The sequence below is a fragment of the Paramisgurnus dabryanus genome, chromosome 22 (genome assembly GCF_030506205.2).
Source record: "Paramisgurnus dabryanus chromosome 22, PD_genome_1.1, whole genome shotgun sequence".
Taxonomy (NCBI): domain Eukaryota; kingdom Metazoa; phylum Chordata; class Actinopteri; order Cypriniformes; family Cobitidae; genus Paramisgurnus; species Paramisgurnus dabryanus.
In genome coordinates, this window is record NC_133358.1 from 14713076 (window position 1) to 14736447 (window position 23372).

Consider the following 23372-nt stretch of genomic DNA (forward strand, 5'->3'; position numbering starts at 1 on the left):
AATATCATAAAAATTCTAGACTTTTTAAGCACACGTGCTAAACTCTTCACTTGAAGTGCTTACATCTTCTGTATGTGAATGTTGATTCATACCAAAATGCTTTTTTGCATATTTGTTTTTGACAAATGAAAACCTCTTTGGTTACGTATGTAACTGATGTTCCCTGAGAAGGGAACGAGACGCTGCGCCTCCCTTGCCATACTTCCTGCATCCCTGTAACGCCGTCTTTGGCAATATTTCAGATAGCGATATACTTCCTGGCACTCGCGTCACCCTGTCTTTGTTGTTAAGCCTCACCATTGGTTGAATTTGATATACTCATTCAGACACACTTACCCCTGGAGGCGTCCCCAAAGTGTCACCGCAGTGATGCAGCACGAGTTCCCTCGAAAGTGAACTGTAATAATGTATCTTAAAAGGTAACACGATGTAACCTTGCTCTCACTTGAAATGTGTCCCCACATTTACTCCTTGAATTTTAGGGTATTGGACCTGGAAAGTCATTGAAAGGTCCTTGAATTTGAAGTTGCCTAAGGTGTGAGAACCCTGAAAATGGCCATAGATGTGATTTTGAAAATTAGCATCAACTTTTTAATATTTATAAATGATTATAAAAAAATTTATATTATTGGTTTAATTACATGCATTTGGTGGATTATTTAATCCACAAAGTGTACATTTTATCAGTACTGTATAACAACAAACTGTTGCTGCTAATGTAGTACTACACCAATTGAACTTTACAGAATCAGAAATATTAAATAAATAATTTATTTATATGTATATATTTAGAAAAACTGTTACATTTTTTATTATACTCAAAATAGCTAAGTAGTATTCCCATCATCATAATGTACGTTTTTACGCAATAACATTTTACTTGTTTAAAATATGACTTTGCTTCCACGTCGTAAAACAACAGATACAGCTTTTAACCACAAGGTGGTGACATTGCTTTTTGTACATTTTAACTTTTTGTTTAATTTAGTTTCAAACATACAAAAGCTACTGGGACGGTACCTTTTACAAAGATCCTAATACCATTTAGGTACAGATATGTAACTGTGATGTGCTAATATGCATCCCAAAGGTGTACTTTTTGAAAGGGTACCGCCCAAGTGACAGCTTTTGCACCTTTTTCTGAGAATGTGGCATACAGTAAAACACAGAACAAATATAAATCATAGCTGTAGAACAGACGGGACAAATCCATAGTCCATTAGTATTGTTATAAATAATGGATCATTTGACTATCCTGTTGACTGCTGGTAGGCCTATATTAAAATCAATACATGAGCTCTCTGCTCATAAGTCTCGGCAATTACCATTGTTTGACGTTGCAAGTGTTTTGTTTGAACATCTTTTTAAAGGTACCTTTTAGACGTTCACACCTCTGTCAGCATCTCTGTATTTTTCAAACTTTTTAATATATTATAGGATTACATTACATTCTGTATTCCAGACAAGTTCTTTAAAGATACATTACTGTACCCAAAAAACATGAGAGAAGTGATTTATCAGTTTACAAAAGTAATTTAAGTAAGGCTTCATAAAAAGTGGGGACCTTGCATTTAAAGTACAATGTGTTGATTTATATGCTTTTGTGTACAATGTTATTGTAAAGGTCACAGAAATGTACTACCTCACTCCAATCCCATCTGAGTCAATACGTTACTGTTTGCCATTACATTTCATGGGGGTCCGGGACAAAAAGTTGTTTTGGTAGAAAACTATGAAGGACCTTGTTGGCCCCATAATCACAAAACCTGAACCAAGGTGCCTCCCCACCTCTCCACGACCTGAACAGCCCTGCTTTTAACCATGGCTTTTCCCAAAATTCCCGTTTCCAGGAACTTTCTGCCTCAGCGGTATCTCTTTTGATGGTGAAGTGTTATCATTTTAGATTTATAAATAGCCCTTTCAGGGTTGATTCATACCACTCAAGCTTCAATTTTCTAGACAACTGCAGCCCTATGAAAATAAACAGGAAAATGACACATAACCATTACAGACTTAAAGACACAATAGCCACACACCTGAGTGGCTTTATGTGATTTACTGAATAAGTTTTAAATGTAAAATGACTGTGCATGTTTATTTAGGACAAACCATGATTAAGGCTTAAGCAAACAAGTAATTTGTAATGTACAAACAATATGAAGCACCTGAATATATTAGTGGTGTGTTATTAAAGGTGTGTTAAAAGTTCAGTTTCAAGAATGACCCTGTGTGTTCCCCATGCAGGTATGTGTGATATATCACCCTTCCCGAGCAGTATTCGTACTTAACTTGAGCAGGCACATGTTTACACAGATCTCACATTTCCTGTCCCAGGTCTCCTGGATTTCCGTAGTTCCTGAGCCATTACTTTCTGGATCCTGTAACCATTGTAACAGGCTATTTTTCAGCACGCATAGTCGCTTCTCCCTTCCTTTCTGACCAGGGAAGGGGAGGAGTAGCATCTGCCTGCACAAGCGGAGGCTGCAGTTTCGGGACCGTAGTCATAGGACCGCAGTTATAGGACCCTAGGTTTTTAGTGACAACGCCACCTAGCGAACTAGAGGACCAACAAAGATGGATGACAAGCAGAGTGTGAGTATCAAGTTTGAATCAATTTTTATTTGAACATTAAATACAATCGTGATGCATTTCATTGGAAAGTTAACATAGCCGATTAACATAGTGATTGTGATTTGCTAAATAGTCTTGCATATCCATCATACGTAATATGGCAAGGCACGTTTATTTGTGTAGCACATTTCATACACAGAGGTCATTCAACGTGCTTTTTATAGAATAATGCTGTAAATAACTTGTTAGCACATTCGTTTAATTAAACTGTTGCATAAAAGCTTGTGTTGACTTAGTGACAGTACAAGAAAACTGTATTACGCTGGTTGTAAAAACTTGTTAGTTAGTTACTCGGTTTTTTTTTTTAGTTAAAATAATATAAATATGTTTTAACTGTCACATGATCACAGTCAGCCTTTTTGACGTTACCACACAATACATGTTATGAATATGTCTCTTCATTTAGATGTGGTTTTAATGTTGATTGAGACATGTGACATTTTTATAGTCAGACATAACAGTAGGCCATCATAATAATTGACTGTTAAAATACCATGTGTTAGATTGTGTCATGTACTGTGTACTGTACTGTACTGTACTGTACTGTACTGTACTGTGTACCACTTTTTAACAGCATTTTTGTTAATCAGTGATTATGTTCTTTATGTACTATTTCAGTGAAGTGGAGGAATTTAATCGAATCATAGACAAAAAATTGAAAAAAAGAGGGGAGAGCATCCAGTTGCTGCTGCATACATCACAATGTGTGCTTTAAATATTTAATATTTATATTTATCTATCTCTCTCTATTATTATTTTTTATCTGCTCAGCTTTATTGACATGAATGTTTCAAGAACCTTTGATCCTGTAATGAACACTATGCAGTACTAATATGAACATTACTTGGTATGAAGATTGATATAATTTTGTACCGTATATAATGTGTGTGCTCTGTGGTGACTAAAATCTTTAAAGTTTGAAATCAAAAATTAAAGAGTTGTTGAACATGTTCAACTAAATGTTCCTGGTTTCATTCATTTCTTTATCTTTCTCTCACTTAGGAGTCAGTGAAGACGTTGTCCATGCAGTTCTTATGTTGTTCACATCATTAACAAATTTGGGTAACACTTTACAATAAGGTTAATTAGTTAACATTAGTTAACTACATTAATTGCATGGACTAATATTAAACTGCACTTATACAGCATTTATTAATATTTGTTAATGTTAATTTCAACAATTAGTAATACTTGATAGTTGGTTAATGAATTGTGAACTAACATGAAAAAACAATTAAACGCTTTATTTAGCTTAATTAAAGATTAAGGTTAATAAATACTGTAACAAACGTTTTGCTTATGGTTTGTTCATGTTAGTTAATACATTAACTAATGTTAACTAATGAACCTTATTGTAAAGTGTTACACTATTTTTTTGTGTGTGTTCAAATTCAACTGTTGCAATATATCTACCCCAGAGTCATCCTTGTGTATTCCCTCTGTTCTTGAATATGTGATTGACTAAAAAGGCTAAAGTACACGATTCCTTGTTTATTTTACTCGATGAGTTATTAAATAATGCAACGTAGAGCCAATAATTACTTAACATTCCTAAAAATCAGATTTAATTTAAATAAAGAAAGCAGTATTTGGGTGTAATAAACCTTTAAAAACATCTAAAACTTTAAAAGTAGTTTAAATTGGGTGAAAATATGCATTTGTGGCACTTTTTTCGAGTAGCATCTGTCTGCACAAGCGGAGGCTACAGTTTCGCTAGATGGCGCTGTTAAAAAAAACGAGGGTCCTAAAACTGCGGTCCTGAAACTGCGGTCCTGAAACTGCAGCCTCCGCTTGTGCAGACAGATAATGTTGGAGTAATGTTGGGGAAGGGACCCATAGGCAGTGAGTGTCCTAAAATCCAACCAGGGAGCATGGAAGTGAGACACAGGTTAATATGAAAACCAATTGGAGACATATACTGGAATATACTTATTTGATGTGTTGCATTACTTTTGGTAAGTAGCCAAGTTTATCTTTAAACTTTAAAACTTTAGGATATTATGACATGTTATGTTTCTATTGACTATGCATACTATTACTACTTGCGTGAGTACTGTAGCTTTAAAGCTGACGCATGATGATAGCAATGTAAAGGGATGGTTGATGATAAAATAAATGTAATCTTTTTTATTTATTCTGTATCACATTGACTCTGCTGCAATCCGTATTTATTATCCCGTTACAGCTACAAGTTGAAGTCATGAGATCTTCATCTTCCCGTCTAAGTTTCTCTTCGAAAGAACCAATATGGAACCGGTAAGACATTTTATAATACACATTCAAGTTTGTAATACACATTTATGTCGGCAAAGGTATTGAAAAACATAATAAATATCTTACAGTTACACAGAAAATGCTTCGTCAAACATATCTCGATTAAACTTTACTTGCAATTCTATCATTGACCTATAGGAGTCGCAGTTGTTACATTAAAAGTGCTGGCAGTAGTGTTGAGTACAACAGTAGCTCACCTTAGTAATAAACTCATATTTATGATTCATGACATTCACTATTAGTAGTACTTAAGTTACACCTACCATATATACAACAGTAACAATAACAATAAAAATAACAATCATTAGCAACAAAGTATTTTAGCTTTTATGAGACCAGATAGAAATGCAGTCAGGCTGGGAGGCTAAACCACTTTTAAAACGTGTAAGACCAAACCACCTCAGGCTGGAACATAAATATTTAACAAACAACATATTAAAAATATAAACATTTTAGTTACAGTTTGAAAAAAATATTATCATTTAATAATTTTAAAGGACCCCAAAATGAAAATTCTGTCATCATTTACTCACCCTCATGTTGTTCTGAAACTATACGAGTTTGTTTATTGTTTAAAAAATATATGATATTTTAATAAACGATAGTAAGCACACAGTTGACTTATTTAAATGATTAAATCACACTTTGTTTTGTTACTTGTAAAACTGTTTATTTGTTATTATTGCACAAAAAAACTTCCATGTTAACTTCCTTCCGTTTGTTTATCCTACTATGGAAGGCAAACGGTACCGTCAACTGTGTGTTTGGTGTTTACCTTCAACATATCTTCTGTGTTAGTCAGCAGAATAAAGAAACTCATACATGTTTTGACTAACACATGAGGGTGAGTAAATGATGACAGAATTTTCATTTTTGTGTAAACTTTCCCTTTCAGGCCATTATTAATTTATTGTTTAATCAATCCCTAGACACTTAAAGTTACGAATATCATTCTTTAATTATCACAGCATTTCATAAAGACATGCCAACCACTGGCCGGTTTCCTACAGCGCCAGTGTGAGTGGGTAGAGGCATGCGCAGAGGGGCGGGTGGTTGAATGTAGAGCAGAGAGCGAGCGAGATCGCGCGTGTGCACGGATGTCACACACTCAGCGTTGCGCATTTCACACGACCTGAGTTCGCCATCAGACGCTTAACAAAACAGTTAACTTAGCAGAGTACGCATGCATCCGCAAACACCCATGCACTGTAATACTCGTTTAGTCACGAGCAAACATCACGCGGGCGAACGTTATGCGGGCATCATTTAACGGCGCGTGCAAGTCGACTAAACTCTGAGCTTCACGTCCACAGACCTCGAGGGGTTGAGGGGTGTAGCATCCCAACCCCCCTGGGGAACGATTGAGCCCAAAATACCAGGTCGCGTTGTTGTCTTTAGCAAAGAATCGTTCAGTGCGTGCTAATACTAGTTTGTTGTGCTGCGCTAGGCATCATCTCGCGCACCGTTAGCTCAACATCTCCACACGGCCTCGGAAGTTGATTGGTGTTGTTGATGCTTTTGGTCGCCTGAACAAACATTTCTATCTGTTCTCTGGACGAAAACACGCTTTAGGATGCCAGATCAAATATCGGTGTCGGAGTTTCTGTCGGAAACAACAGAGGATTACAACTCTCCCACCACATCTAGTTTCACCACCCGCCTGCAAAGCTGCAGGAACACAATCAGCGTGTTGGAGGAGGTAAGAAACTGCCTGATTTCTCGTGCAACATTGCATTACATATGTTTACCTTGCACTATCCATATTAAATCCTATTACATACAGTAAAACGGTGTATATGTGTATATCAGTGCGTCTATTGCACCTGTTTGCGTTAGGTACGTAGCTTAAATGGCATCTGTTTATATATACTGTTAAAGTCTTAGCACCTTTTTACATTATAACCAGCGTTAGTATCATGCTTTTGTTTACATTTGTAATTGTATGTTTTTTGTACATTGCATTGATGTAATACATTAGTTTATATTACAGCATTGCATAAGTTTACATAAGTCCATTGCTTGTTTACTTTGGTACTTGTAAACAGTTTACATTGGCGACCTGCAACTGTAAATTGCACTGTTTGCATGGTTCCTTGTGCATCCCATTATTGCATTAATACTAAAATATCTGAAATCTGAGAGGCGAGGAACAACAGTCTGCAGTGTGGGTTGCAGTTTTCCTCAACCAGCTGGTCTGGCTACTGATTCAACTGATGAATCATTTGGTGTACGACCAGGCTTATCTTGGATGGATCTGGGTGTTTTTAAGATTTGTTTTGCACTTGTTTGCTTCATCCCTATTGGTGTGTTTGACAGGCTCATACCCGTGATGTTTAATGCAAGCTCATTTAAGAGACAATTGAGCCTAGTTGTGCTAAAATGTCTTTAAACACTTGCAAAAGATATGTTATTAGTGATACAAAGATTAGATTTCCTCAGATGACCCTACATTAATTTCTGATTATGAAAAACCTCAAGCACATTATGGTTGGTCTTCTAGGCATTCAAGACAAAATGTGGGTGGCCGACATCATCTTGAAACCGACAGTATATGTAGATAAAACAGGTGTAGTAGCACCATGGCATCTTAACTTTAGCACCACATAACTGTACCACTTCTGCTCATATTTGCAAGACAGGAAGCTGTTCTTGCAATGATTTGAAAAGTAGGTGATGAAATATCACTTGGTTCAAGCTCCACTTCCCTTTTCATGCAAGTAAAGATGGACATCTTCAGCACCTTGAAGCCGCTATACAGTTGTACATATTATCTTACCTTGATATCAAAAACGGAAGGATAAAATTACAGTTCACAGTTTTGGAAATGAGTTATACGGCGAGCTCCATTGGATGAGATGTTTTGATAACATGACATACTAAACTTTCCAAAAGGCAAATGCAACGGATTTTTGTCTGAGTCTTTCATTGTGTCAGCGTGTATCCCAAGCCATAATGTTGACATTGGAGATGAAGAAATTAAACATGGAGTCAAGCTGCCAGTTGGGTTAGTCATGTTATCTGGGCCACACTGAAGATTTAAACTACTTTTATGCCAAAGATTGCAGGTGGTTTTCGGCTTCACTTCTCTGTTTTCCAAAATGATCTCTTCGTCGCTCTGTTGGACAGCCAGAAAGTTTCAATAAAGTCCAAACACTGCCAGGCAGAGTCTTTCATGTTGCACAGTTCAGTAGTAAAGCAGTGTTTGTGAATGGTTTTTTCCCAGTAAAATACGAGAGGAGACATATACAATGCTTTTCTACATTGTTTTTATTATATATTTGATGCCGTTTATATTATTTATCAAACTCTAATGCATGGTCAGTCACTAGCTATGTTTCCATCCACTTATTTTTATTTGGAGCGCCCTTTGGAGCATCGCCTAAAAAAACGTGATTTACTTGCATATAGGTTAGGGCGCTGGGCCATAGAGATAAAATGTTTATCATCAATATAGCGTGTTATATCATTTGATTAGTGATAATTTTATTAAGCTTTTTCAAAAATGACAAGTAGAAAAAAGTTTTTATACAGTGTAACCACTGTATGTTTTATTTACACAATTTATTAAGGCAAAAAATAAACAATTTTAGTTTAGCAGTACAAAAAAGGGTATATCTTGCATAAAGATTAAATTGGTTTTAAATAAATTTGTTTGTCACTCACGCCACGCTCCTTTATCAGGGCCTATAATAGGCTGTTTAAGATCTAGGAATGGCGATGTAATGTAGTTCAATGCAGTTTTAGCAATAGCAATGCATTAACAGGCGTCATATCGAATCCCACTATTGTATCGATAAAGGTGTTACGCGGGCACATATCCAGGGTTTCTCGCAGCACTTTGCAGTTCGGGCGGCCCGCCTAAGCTGGGAAACCCTACCGCCTTAACTAGGTTGTCAAAAAAAAAAGTGCTGCACAAAAGGCCGTCAAGTGCATCTCGGAGAATAGCGCGGACGCGCTTCACACCGCGAGTGGGCACGTGCGCCACACAGGCAAAATGAGAGAAACGTGGTCCGTCACTGTCTGAAGGATAACTAGTAGCCTGTTGATAAAACATCTGGGAGAATAGCATGGACGCGCTTCACACCACGAGCGTGCATGCGCGCCACACGGCCGAAATGGTCCATCACTGTCTGGAGGATAGCCAGTTGATCAAACGTGTGTCTGTGAGAACTGTAAGTGGACTTATGTTTTTGGTTTATTTAAGCCTGTTATTGTATTATTCTATAGGTCTTGCAAATTTAAAGTAAGTTAGCTGGTGATTTTTGTTGTTTGAGCAACCTGCTAGCTAGGTCGCACATGATTCGATATAATTATTGAGCGCTCTTGCTCATTTTATTTATGTGCATTATTTACATGCTACAGTAGTTACACTCATTTAAGATAATGTAATTAATAGTGGGAAATAATCAGTTTTTACAATCTTCTCAAAATCTATCATAGTTCGCCACACATTCTACAAATCTGCTTCAGTTTGTGTTTATTAACCCATTAGTTTCACTTCATCACGCAGCTATTCCCATTAGAGGTATCTGTTAAAAACATTTAATTCATTAATAATCTAGTATGTGTTCATTTTTTGTCATAGTTTCTTCAAAGTTAAGTTTTATTTGAGTGTTTTAAAGGGACACAAGGCAGCATTTTTATGTTAATAAATCATCTTCGTAAGTCGGTATATGGTTAAATGACTCATTACATGACGAATGAAGACTCTCTCGCCCGCCCCTACCGTCTGTAGGAAGAATACCCCACTTGCAAGTTCGCTGTATCCGACCCGGTGTCCTTCAGTCTCGTATAGTCTTAGATATAGAACACATTTACTCCCAGACACTAGGGGGAGCTAGTAGAGAAATAATACTCAGACTTGCCTTGTGTGCCTTTAAATAAAAATATTTTCATTTTCATCATGATGCGTACGCCATGCCCCTTTGATTGCTACGCCCAACCCTACCACTTTAACTAACACATTTTCTCCCGGGAAACCCTGCATATCGATATTGTTTTATATACATTATTTTCCTGTATTCAGATGCTGCATTCATGTGTTCACGCATTTACATTACAACAATCCAATATGCTATGTCAGTCAAACTTGCTCACACAGGGTAAAACCAAACGCTGTTCATTTTCCTATCAGATCCGATTGTTTCTCTCTTCCTCCTTTGCGGCGTTTCACTCTCACTCGTGTGATGTATAACTAGGCGGCACACCTAAACACATCGGTTTACTTGTTCAATTTGGAGCGGCAATTTTCACACAAAAGAGAGAATAAAACGAAGAGTTATTGCCCTGGTGGTTATTACATTACCCGTGTTGTAAACACGTACTAAAGCATGATTTTAATTAAATCTCTTTAAAGGCAGAGAGAGGTGTCTAAATTTGCAGGTCGCACATGAGTGACTAGTTGTAAACTTGTTAGCGCTATGTAAAAATTGTCTTAAAATGCGCTCATATTCAGGGCACTATCATGACAAAATATATAAAAAGATTGGTTCATGAGATTGTTCAAATTTAGTACCGATCGAGTCTTTAATTTTAATGATCAACCGATACAGATCTGTGACCAATCAATCAGAGCTGATCATGCTTAACATTTAACCAGCGCATTTATAATCTTAAACGGTTTATGTTTTTTTCCAGTGTGGTATATTGATGTGGTGTGCCTGCATGTAGCATGCTGATGTTGCAGACACATGGAGGGATGTTGTGTTGAAAGCTTCCAGCTTGTTCTGATGCTTCGCTCCGTTATGTAACTTCCAGCAGTCAAACGCAGAGCCAAAGCGAGGCGACTGCAGGCCAGATAGAAACAAAACAACAGAAACTCAAAAACAAGAGCGCAGACTGACAGGGACAGATGGAGATTGGTCAATATTAGCTGTGAATTTGGGCATGCATGCCCACATTGGCACACACAGAGATTGTGCATGCCACACTAACCCTTTTATTACCTTTCTTATTTTGTAAAGCAAGGCAGATGGGTGACAACCCACTCGATAATTAAACTCTTGTGTGGGTCTGTTTACCTTTGGACAAATTTGATGTTACAGATCAAAAAACAATTGGGATTTTTTCAACCCACTGTAACATACATGATCCTTAACATTTCATACGCAAAACACAATGACAGTGACAGATGTTTTGCATCGCAGCTGTTCATATATTGTGTATACATGCATGTGAAAGAGTTGGAATGGCCTAATGGTTTTAGGAGGAGATAGACTTACAGTTAAATGACTCGATTAAGTCAATGTCTGTCTGGTTTTATTTTACATACACACACACAGCTGCAACGTTGTGTTCTCCAATAAACAAGCTAACTAAATGCATGTCTAACATCGATTTAATGGCACAGACATTCGAAACTAACTTTATAGCCCCCTCGAGTACTTACATAAAGACGGGTCTGCATGCTTGTAACCTGCGTTTGCACACTTGCCGTGAGTATTTCAGAGAAAACAAAGGAGTGTGGGGGAGGATTCGATTCATTCGAGGTCTGGCAACCAGAGATCTGCTTCTCATCCAGATGAAGCCTGCAAGTCCAGCAGCATACTAGCGTAAACACAGTTTAGTGCTAGTCATGGTGTAACGTTGTATTGAATGGCCTAATGGTTTCAGTCAGAACAGATAGACTTACAGTCGAATGACTCATGTGATTAAGTGACTGTCTGGCTGTATTGGATATACAAGTATACACACAGAGAGAGGTCACATGTTTCATACCTCACGTTGTACAGAAGCAAAAGGAGACTGGATGCTAATCGGCACAGACAGTCCTGCGCTACGGGACTCCTCTCAGCCTCGTGCTTTCTGTGTTTGTTAACATCATGGATCAGAAGGTTACAGACAACAGCTGGATAAGAGAATCCGAATTGGCAATCTTTGTAGGACCCAACGATAGGGATTTGATAAGGATCGGCCAGTAATTCCAGGTTGAACTAGATACATTTTTTGCACAGCTTTTTTAATTACAACAAAATCATTGTTAACAGCATATTGCTGGTCCTAAAGGTGAAGGCCCAAAACTCTCTCACACTGGCCCTGGACCAGTGGGACAACTTTTTGTTGAGCCCTGCATTTTTATTCGTACTTTTAGCGCACTCGTAGCACGTATGGTAACAAAGAAAATATATTTTTAACATGTCGTGGAACCTTTCAATGTTTTGTCTTTGTTTCTAAAATCTAAACCTGACCTAGTATGATGTGGTTTCACCTGTCACTGTGAGTGGAAGACGAGAGTATTCACACAGGCTAATTTTAGTCCAAACTAACATTTAACCCACTGACATCTGTTGTGTTGGAAGACATTGACACATCTGTAGCTAATGCAGGGTTTGTCGGAAGAGTGTCGGTCAGACCTTAACATCCGAGGAGAGTCGGATAGCAGTCAATAGAAATCACATTTGCACTGGTAAATGAATATTATAGCTCTATTTTTAAAATAAAGGTGCGGTTTCCAAGACAAGGCTCATCCTATTCCCAGACTAATGGAGCTTTTCCATTGCATAGTACCCCACGGTTTGGTTTGGCTTAGTTTGGGTCGGGACAGCTTACTTTTGGGAGCTTTTCCACTGGGTGCAGTACGTAGTACCCAATACTTTATTTAGTACCACCTCGGTTGGGGTTCCAATTGATCTCAGCTAATACCAAACGTGACGCGAAAACACCGTAGATCACTGATTGGTCTGAGAGAATCGTCACTACCAGCATCATCGCCAAAATGTTAAAAGATTAGCTTTACCTTCATGCTAGCTTGCGCTGTTTAGAGCAAACATGTTGTCATCTGTGCTCTGCTATAAGTTCCCAAACTCCCTTTTAGCGATGAAACATTCACAGGTTTAGAACCAGGAACACCATAGCAGTTTTTTATCCAGACTTGCAGTTTGTAGCGGCACATTTGCAACGCACGTGCGCATTATATGTGTATATGCAACTTAAATGAGGCTTACCGGAGCGCGTCGACTGACGACGCCACCGTTGTTTGTACAGAAACTGTCATGTGATACAGATGTAGTGATAAACACGATGTGCAAACATTTTGTGGTGGCCAATTTTGTTTTTCCAACAACGCTCTCACTTATGATACGTATGATACAGCAGCAGGCAGCGCAAATATAACAACACGCCTATAATCCCTCCAACTGCGGAGTGATACTAAACTTAATGGAAAAGCTAACCATGCCAAAGTGGGGGGAGCTGACCCAACTTGACCTCAAACCAAACTGTGGGGTACTATGTAATGGAAAAGCGCCATAAAATGCATGTTTGAGATGCCTTATTTAAAAACGACATGTGTTAACATATATCAGTGCCATTGTTTTGTCTCAAGATGCACACCAATATTGATTTTTGTAAGGTGTGTTTATAAAAACAACATACATTTTAAAATAGACCAGCATAAGCTGGTTTAAGGTGGCAGTAGCTGGTTTAAGCTGGTCCTCCCAGCCTGGCAAAGCTGGTCAAGCTGGTGGGTCAGCTGGTCTTCCACCAGCATAGTACAGCTAGACCAGCTTAAAAAGTGACAAAAACTCCAGCAAAACCATCAAAACCTGGAAGACCAGCTAAAACCAGCTCACCATCTTATGCTGATTTTAACTGGATTTTTCAGTAGGGATAACTAAGTCCTGGATCTAAACCCTGCCTGGGAAACAGCCCCCTAGTAACCTGCCTTAATTTTGGTCAAATCCTAATGAACAAGACTGCATGTCCCAGAATGCATTGTGTCAAGCTCAGTCATGGGTAAATCCAATATAGTGGAGAAAATATCCGCTACGTATCTGATCGATCTTTATCAGTCAATTATGGGCATATGTTCAGTTTGATATTACATTTTAGTCAGATGGTTTGGCTTAGGTTGTGACAAAGATTATGATGATGTAGAATTACACAGCTCATATTAAAATGGTAGTAGTAGTATATGTTAGACTCACCTGTATTGTTTCTGAGTCAACTTGTACTATATACTTACTTAGCAGGTGGCGTGCTCTTGAAATATTGAGCTGTGATTAAACATTGTAGATTTTCTTATGATATTTCATTCAGTCCACTTAAAAAAATTTTCCAGGTAATTGTGCCTTATGTCACCAGCATGTTTTTGCATTACGTGCTTGCCAGAGACATCAAGCTACGGCGCATGCTTGCAAGATGCATGCTGCTTCTACAGTGATGTCATGCTGTTGCCGTGTACTCTCTCTTTTATAGCTCTGACAAACATTAAACATTATCATTCCTAATTAGATTCAACATACGGCAGTCAAAAGATTAATTGCATACAAAATAAACGTTTGTGTTTGCGTAATATATATGTGTGTGTAGTGTACTGTACTGTGTGTAATTATTATGTATTTATAAATACACACATGTATTCAATTTAAGAAAACTCTTATTTATGTGTATATATATATATATTTTAATTTATATATAAAAATATGTATTTATGTATGGGTGTGTATTTATATATACAAAATAAATTCAGAACGTCAGCTTTGTTTATCACCATCACAGACTACGCCTTACACCGTTTTCCCCTAACCATGAAAAGTCAGCTTTATGAATCACCTCTCTGGCTGTATGCCTCCTCGCTCTGCGGGCCACGGACTAAACGAAAACCATCTGTTGGATTCGAGAGGCTGCCGTGCTCATTGAGAGGTGACTGTAGCTGCCCCGGAATTTGAGCGTGGAAGACCGAGATCAGATGACACGCTCTTTTCTGCTCGTAAGAAAAGCTCTGGCAAGACGTGACGTGTGTTTCTGTCCCAAACAATAGTCCAGTCCTTCGGGACTTAGTTAGCCCATTTGAAGAATTCATTCCCAACGCGACGTGAAATGTAATGTATTCTTTCGGGGCCATTTTCACTTTGTGTAGTGTAATGCTAGCCACCAGATGTTCGAGCATTACGGCTTTAATTTATGGCCCCTGACCCTGTAAAGACCAGGCAGAATTCCAGCTTTCATCTGGAATTGTGGAGTTGAACCTGTTAAAAGGAAAAATAGGAAAATGTTGTAGAGAAGAGGCTCATCTGTTGCAGTTGCCTGTAACAAAAATTGGCCTGTATGAATCTTTATTAATGCTTCCTCTTCTTACTCCTATGTCTACCCGGTTTGACAGTACATAGAAAGTTTGCTGTCAAGTTTCTAGAACAGTGGTGTTGACCCAGAAACGGTTTGCAGATCTGTTCGCATTGAAAAATTGTGAAATGCATATAATGAAATGCAGCTAGCCATGTAATCATGTATAGTTTGGACAGCAAAATAAGTAGGCCTGTCAGCTCTTAAAATAAAGGGGCAATGCTTCACATAACTTATTTTGTTGATGGTAAAGGATGTGCATCCAATCAAGCTACAATTCTTTAACCTCTTGGTAGCAGCTATAGCCAGATTGGATGGATGGACATGTTTATCCTTGTAAACCACAAACAAATCTATGCAAGTTAAAATAACAAAGCATACGGGTTCACTTGTTATGCTGCGTTTACACCAGCCGCAGCAGAGGCTTCAAGCGCGAGTGATTTCAGTGTTAAGTCAATGTAAAGACGCGTTGACGCGTGTCTGGAGGTCTCGCGGCGCAATTAAGGCATTTAATCGTGGTACACGCAATTCCGCCTCATGACGCGAATCGAGCATTAAAAAAGTTAAAAAATTCAACTTTGGCAGAAAAACGCACCGCGTTAACCAATCAGGAGCTTGCTCTATTAATGACGTGATTACAGGAAGCGAGCGGAGTCGCGGAAGCCCCTCCAATGAAGCAAATTTCCGCTTGAATGTCTCGATGACTAGATTTTCACGCGAGAATAAAGCGAGTACACTCAAAATGTTCAAGCGTCCAACTACACGCGGTAGACGCGAATTTGACTCCTCAAACGCGTCTGGTGTGAAGTGTGAACCCAACATTATAAGGATCAACAGCACTGACTGAGTCTGACCTCTGTTTTGTGCAAAGAATAATTGGCTGTAAAGAGCATTAAACCGTCAGATTTCAGATTTTTATGCTTTTGAAAACCTTTTGGGGACATTTTTGTTTAATTTAAAATGAAAGAAAATTTCTAGGTTGTTGAAATTTGGCTCCCCTTGTGATGTCAGAAGGGGTTAATACCGCCCATTAATCTGCACTATCCAACCATTTTTGCTCACACCTACAAAGTGGCATTTTTTACATGCTATAATAAATGATCTATATGGTATTTTGAGCTAAAACTTCACAAATGTACTCTGGAGACACCAAAGATTTATCTGACATCTTAAAAAGTCTTGTGAAATGTCCTCTTTAATACAATATGCAATTCTTGGGACATGTTGGGTAACTAGCTACTTGTAACACCTAACGAGAATCCTGCTGCAAAACAAAAATATCTTATGTTTTTTCTCTGTGTCCTACACACACACACACACACACACACACACACACACACACACACTGAGTATTTGTGTACCCTGTGTCTCCTTAAGTTGTGGCAGAATTTCACTTCAGCACTTTCTTCTGAAAGCACATACGAACACAGCCTCTCTCTCTCTCTCTCTCTCTCTCTCTCTCTCTCTCTCTCTCTCTCTCTCTCTCTCTCTCTCTCTCTCTCTCTCTCTCTCTCTCTCTCTCTCTCTCTCTCTCTCTCTCTCCCTCCCTCCCTCCCTCCCTCCCTCTCTCCCTCTCTCCCTCTCTCTCTCTCTCTCTCTCTCTCTCTCTCTCTCTCTCTCTCTCTCTCTCTCTCTCTCTCTCTCTCTCTCTCTCTCTCTCTCTCTCTCTCTCTCTCTCTCTCCTCTCTCTCTCTTTCTTTCTCTCTCTCTCTCTTCCTGAGCAGCACAGCTGTCTTTTAGCAGAGTCATTCTTCTGTGTGTTGACAGGGTAAATTATGCAGAGGTATAGAGTGAATATTTAATGCTGTAACCTGAGGGCTGAAACAAGCTCACGAGTCTCCGGTACCTTCACTTCATCGTCTGGGCCTCTTCCACAATTTTGTGGTGACTCAGGACTGGTATCTTACAATAGACAACGTATGAGAATTTCTGATCTGGCAATATTACAAGAAAATAAAATTTCCCATAAACTTAGATGAGGCCATTAACTTGGATGACAGATTAATTACAGAATGTCCAATCTCTTACTGTAATGAAAGATGTAGGGTCGTTATAATTTACTTTTAACTTTCCATTTACCAGAAGTGCTTTGCAATTACGAAGTATCGTAACATGTAATAAAGGTCTTCTGATTATCTATTCATGTCATATTAAGATAGGTGGTAGTAGCGACACATGATGGAAACCGTGCATTCCTTCTACTATGAAATGAGATAGTTAAATGTATTTTACCTGCAAAGTTTGTGAATCTGGGGGAAAAAAATTCAAGGCCCTGGGAAGTCAAATATACATACAAGTCATTTAAAGTGCTTGAATATATTTTATGCAAGAAGTTTCCTGGGGAAAAAAATCCATATTATTCCCTGTTAGTGTAGGATAATATCATAAAATTTCTAGCCCTTTAAGCACACATGCTCAACTGTTCGCTTTACATTAGGGGTGCACGATTCAGAAAATTTCACGATTCGATTCCGATTTTTAGGCTCAAGGACCAAGGTTCGATTCAAAATCGATTTTCGATTCAAAAACGATTCGCGATTTAAAAAAAACGATTCAAAGTGTGTAAATGTAGTTTACTTTTTCCTATGTGACTGATTGTAGTATATATACAATTTTAAAGAAAAGAAATACAACAAATTAAATGTAGTTTGATATTACTTTATGGAAAAATAAAAACTGTTATGAAGCAAATAGATGATCCCTTTTATCAAACTCTATTAAATACAATAATATAGTATATTATGGCGCTTTTCCATTGCATAGTACCCCACGGTTTAGTTTAGTTTGGGTCGGGTCAGCTTACTTTTGGGAGCTTTTCCATTGGGTGCAGTACGTAGTACCCGATACTTTTTTTCGTACCACCTCGGTTGGGGTTCCAAGCGACCCGAGCTGATACCAAACGTGACGCGAAAACACTGTAGATCACTGATTGGTCTGAGAGAAGCGTCATCGCTATAATGTAAATATTAGCTTTAGCTTACTGCTAGCTTGCGCTGTCTCAAGCAAACATGTTGTTATCTGTGTTCTGCTATAAGTTTCCAAACACCCTTTTAGCGATGAAAAACATCCACAGGTTGAGAATCCGGGAGACCATAACAGTTTTTTCCAGACTTGCAGTTTGTGGCGGCACATTCGCGATGAGCACGTCCGCATTATTATGCTTAAATGCAACTTGAATGAGGCTCAGCGGAGCGCCGTCGACTAACGCCACGGGTCGGGTGTTTGAACAGAAACTGTCATGCGAGACAGAGGTAGTTATAAACGCGATGTGCAAACATCTATGTGGTGGCCAATTTTAATTTTGAGAAATAAATGAATGTATGGGAATGTACAACAACGCTCTCACGTGTATGATGTCACAGCAGTAGGCAGCGTAAATATAACGACACGCCTATAATCCCTCCCACTCCGAAGTGATACTAAACTCGATGGAAAAGCTAACCACACCAAAGTGAGGTGAGCTGACCCGACCCAAACTCAACTAAACCGTGGGGTACTATGCAATGGAAAAGCGCCATTAATGATAGACAGTGCAGGTCTATAGATTATAAATGTGACTGGTGTTATAATGGTTATTATTTCTATTAGATAGAGCAGAAGCAGGAAAAGTGCCTCTCTTTCTATTTCTCTCTTGCCAATAAAAAAAAGCTAAATCCACTCATTATTTCAGATTCAAAAGTCTACTTGCTGTCAGTGACAGGGGACTTTACATTACAGCTTTGCATTTTGTAAATCTTGAGTCAGCTTGAGCTTTGCTCGGTCAGTGCAGTAGATTTTAGAAAAGATATGGTTTATTAATAATAATAGAAAAGAGCCAGTTTTTATCGCCATAGAAACCGTCGGCACGCTGAAACTGCACGCGAGCTTTAGCGCGGTAGCGCTCACGGCCATTCTCCGTTCGACTCGGGTTTTACAGACAATATTAATCAGACTTGGGAGCCAAAGTAATTTAACTATGATTGACCAGGACCCGACTGACCATTTCAAATACAAACCCGGGACCATACGGTCCGCGGGTGCTCCGTGAAGTCCTCTAATGGTAAAACTCTGCTCAAGTTCAGAAACATGAAGGATACAATGTGACACGAGCTTGTTCGCGTCCAGTCGCATAATTCATTGAGAAACAGAGAGCACGTGAACGCACACCGAACTCATCATGTCGCACACAAAATGTCATTATTAAAGAGTGTCATCATCACAGAAAAACAAAAAAACTAAATTTGATACCAGATATACTTAGGCACTTGTTAATATAAATGGGCAGCGCGCCCAAGTAAAGTCAATGTGTGGGAAACACTGTGACAAGATTGTGCAGGCGTCAGAGTGAATACGACGCAGCAACGCCATCTATGGGAATACTGAGATAAACTCATTTCAGGACAATAGTAATACGGCATTACAAAAAAATATGTATGAATCGATTTTTGGAATTCTATGAATCGATTCTGAATCGGCAAAGCTTGAATCGCGATTCAAATGTGAATCGATTTTTTTGCACACCCCTACTTTAAATGCTTAAATCTTTTGTAGGCGAATGTTGATTCATACCAAAATGCTTTTTTGCATAGTTGTGTTTGACACGTGAAAAGGTCTCTGGTTACGTATGTAACTGTTGTTCCCTGAGAAGGGAACGAGACGCTGCGTCTCCCTTGCCATACTTCCTGTGTCCCTGTAACGCCGTCTTTGGCAATATTTCAGATAGCGATATACTTCCGGGCTCCCGCGTCATCCTGTCTTTGTCATTAAGCCTCACCATTGCTTGAATTTGATATACACATTCAGACGCACTTACCCCTGGATGCGTCCCCAAAGTGTCACCGCAGTGACACAGCGCGAGTTCCCTCAAAAGGGAACTGTAACAATGTATCTTAAAAGGTAACACGATGTAACCTTGCTCTCACTTGAAATGTGTCCCCACATTTAGTCCTTGAATTTGAGGGTATTGGACCTGGAAAGTCCTTGAAAGGTCCTTGAATTTGAAGTTGACTCTGGTGTGGGAACCCTGTATAATGCACTGTTCTGTTTACACCAGAAACCAGTCAACTACTGTAAATAAGTGAAACCTTATAGGTGCATAGAAAGTGATACAAACAATTCAAGAGAGATTGAACCTGATAACCTACATTATCTCGCTCTCGTACCCATAGGCAGCACGCTAGGTCTCTCTCCCAACTTTATCGCAGGTTCAGATGCATTCCAGTTATGATTTTGTGTTGTATCTTAGATGCTCTTATTCACTTTCTGCTGACGTTTATAAACAGTCACAAGTATTTCTCTCATATTGATAAAAAAACAATATTTGGATGTAATCTCAGCCTCAATTTACACTTTGTAAATGCTCAGAATCTCATTGTGTTTGTTTTTCCAGACATGACTCAAAGTCTATTTATAACAGTCCATACCTCAGTCTACTGCTCGTTGTTTTTTAAAGCTTTGTAACAAAAGAGTGACCAGACGGCGAAAAAAAAATCCACGTCCTTTCCTGGCGGGACGTGATGTCAATAATGTGTAAAAGGAGTCTGATTAATTTGCACACCCACTCGTACAGTGTTTCCCCTCTTTAGTTTCCTTTTAATGGACTACATGCATCAAAAAAAAATAGTTTCTGTGTCATATCCTGTTTTTCTAAGTATTGGTCATTTGACCATGACACACTCACTTAGGCCCCAAGGGTTGACCAGCAAGATTGACTAGTTTATATCAGTTTGACTTTTAGTTTTTCGGTTTTGCTTAACTTGTTAATCCTGCATCTTAAACTCAGTGTTTCTCATCTAATGTTTTAAAGTGCCCATCTTATGACTGCTTTTCCACAAGTTATATAGGTGTATGAGTTCCATAAAGCATGTTTCAAAAGTTGTTTGCTCGAAATAGCTTGTAGGAAAAGATTGTTACCCATCTCTAGTAGCCTCTGTTTCAGGGCAGTTCAGATTGTGCCGTTTTGAGCTAGTCTTACATATTTATGAGCTGCTGCTCCTTTGATCACGCCCCACTACTAACGTCATGTCCCCGTGCGCGTGCTCAGTGGTATCGTGAGCAGTACAGACCATACGGTGTTATTATTTTATATATTATTATTATTATTAACGGTTTATGTTGCCAACAGACAAATCATGCAGAAAAGTATCACTAATAAGTACACTACAGGTGAAGATGACACACAATGAGTAAATTGTGATGTTACGTTAGCAGTCACAACAATAAACTCGTTTTCCCTGGACAATGCTAACATATTCCCATTATAAAACATTTTCAAGCGCATTATTTTCGCAAATTACAGAAATTAAGACCCGGCGGGGGATGTATACTGCTTGTGGACCACGTGCTAATTGCTAGAAGCTAGCGGGAGGTCCGGACCGTGTATATATCTATGCGGACCGTAAAGTTATTGGAGGCTCGCCTCGTCAGAAAAGCCGGGGCGTACGGTCTCGGTTAGTTTGGCAAAAAGCTTTTAGCTCTAGCATCATAAATGTAGTATTTTGTGACAGAAGATGACAACATGCAAAATATAACGTGACTTCTTACCTTTTGTGATGAAACAACACGATCGCGAATCGAATCCAGTCTGTTTCAGATGTGTGAATGATCCATGAAAGTCCAATAAAATACATCCAATTACCATTTTTGTCCACAAATGCTTATAATCCGTGAAATATAGATACATAGTCTGTTGTTTACATCAGATTTCGCATGAAGGTCTTATCGCCTACAATCTGAGGACTGTTTGCGTCGTAACACAGTGTATATAAGATTACTTCGGGTTCCAATAACCACGCGTTAAAACTTTGTTTTTAAAAGTAGGTGGGAGTATAATCCATAATATCCAAATAGCGCTGTTATTTCCGTGAGAGATAATAACAGCACAGAGGGTCTCATTCAAGTGACTGCTCTATGCTCTCTAGCTACCTGGTGGGTGGAGACCTGCGAGTGGGGTGGTGGGCGGGAAAATTCAAACTGAATGTGACGAAACTTTTTGTTACGTCACAACGGAGCTGAGTTTTAACTAGGGCTGGACCAGAAAATTCGAATATTCGAATATTCGTTCCGTGGGTTGACATTCGATTTTCAGTTTTGAGATTCGATTATATTTATAAATATTTTTCAGCGTTAATGCAGAGCTTTTGCCAAGCAGGAAGTGCGCTTCACGCTCCCGCTCTGTAGGTGGCGCAGAGAGACCAACATCCATAGCCAACAACCACCAAACGCCACCAGTGGAAGAGATCGCCTCAAACGGAAAGCGCGCTTCCTGCTTTGGCATTCACGCTAATAGTGTTGTAAATAACGTTCAGTTTCATGCAAAAACTGATGGATTTGCTTCACAAGACGTCAATATGTCACACAGAGTTATGGGGGATTACTTTTGTATTGGATATATATGCTTTAGCTCTTAAAGTGTGCGGATCGGTTGACTTGCATGACGGAGCTCTGGGGTTTCTGCAAAATATCTTCTTTATTGTTCTGCTGATGAAAAAAGCATATTGGATGGTGTAAGTGTTAGTAAATAAACTTGATTTTGAAAGTATGCTACCGTTTTATTACAGTTTGTTGAACTTCGTTCATTTATTTTCGTTGTTTTATTTAAATAGCCTACCCTACGTTGTCAGTAATTACTGTGCTGCTAATTTCTGATACGGGAATGTTTGTTTGTTAGAAAAATGTTAGGCTTCCTTATTAAAAGTATTGCTCTTGTGTTTTGTTTCACTAATGTTGTTCTCGCTTGCGCTGTTCTGTAGTATTTTTAAAGTTTATTAATTCTAAACGTGTCACATGTCCATATTGCACGAAAAAAAGGCACTACACTCCCTTGGGTCCGCAGCAACACATCCGCCATATAATAAAACTGTAGACAGACAGACACACACATACACACACACACACACACACAGAGATTCCTGCCTTTATTAAAGAGAAAAATATGTTCAGCCCCTCCTTCCGAAGCTTCGAATATTCGATTTTATTTCTACTAGAGCTTCGAAGCTCAAAAAATGGTATTCGGAACAGCCCTAGTTTTAACTAGCGCAATCTGAGACTCAAGGCAGAGGACATTCACAAACCTGTATCTCACTCAAAACAGCATGGATGGATTTTTTTCAAAGTTTGTATGCGTGTGGGAGCATCAGAGACACAAATGAACACCCCAAAACCCAGAAAAAGTGAGTTTTTCATAATACGGGCACTTTAAGATGTCTGCTTTTTTGCATTGGTTTAATATCCCACATGTTGTCTTGTCAGCCGTTGTAACTAGAGATGCACCGATATTCAATTTTTCCATCGATACTGATGGCAGATTATGCTGACTGATATCTGCGATTATCTGCATTCGCTAAATTATAAAGATGACATTTTCTGAATGTTATTAATTCCTATAATAACCACCTTTATATACACGTTTTATTCTTGGTCCTCAT

General features: G+C 38.7%; 1 protein-coding gene across 7 annotated transcripts in view; it reads left to right on the forward strand.

Moving 5' to 3' along the window:
- Positions 1-4450: 4450 nt before the first annotated feature.
- The window catches only part of asap1b (ArfGAP with SH3 domain, ankyrin repeat and PH domain 1b), a 79640-nt gene continuing 60718 nt past the window's right edge, over positions 4451-23372 (forward strand). For 6 of the 7 annotated variants that reach the window (XM_065294877.2, XM_065294874.2, XM_065294879.2 and 3 more), the window contains exons 1-3: positions 4452-4586; positions 4817-4887; positions 6478-6604. In XM_065294877.2, coding sequence (XP_065150949.1) covers positions 4832-4887; positions 6478-6604 — 183 coding nt within the window. In that variant the 5' untranslated portion in view covers positions 4452-4586; positions 4817-4831. Of the gene's footprint in view, positions 4587-4816; positions 4888-6477; positions 6605-23372 lie in introns of all 7 variants that reach the window. The other variant, XM_065294882.2, reaches the window with a different exon arrangement.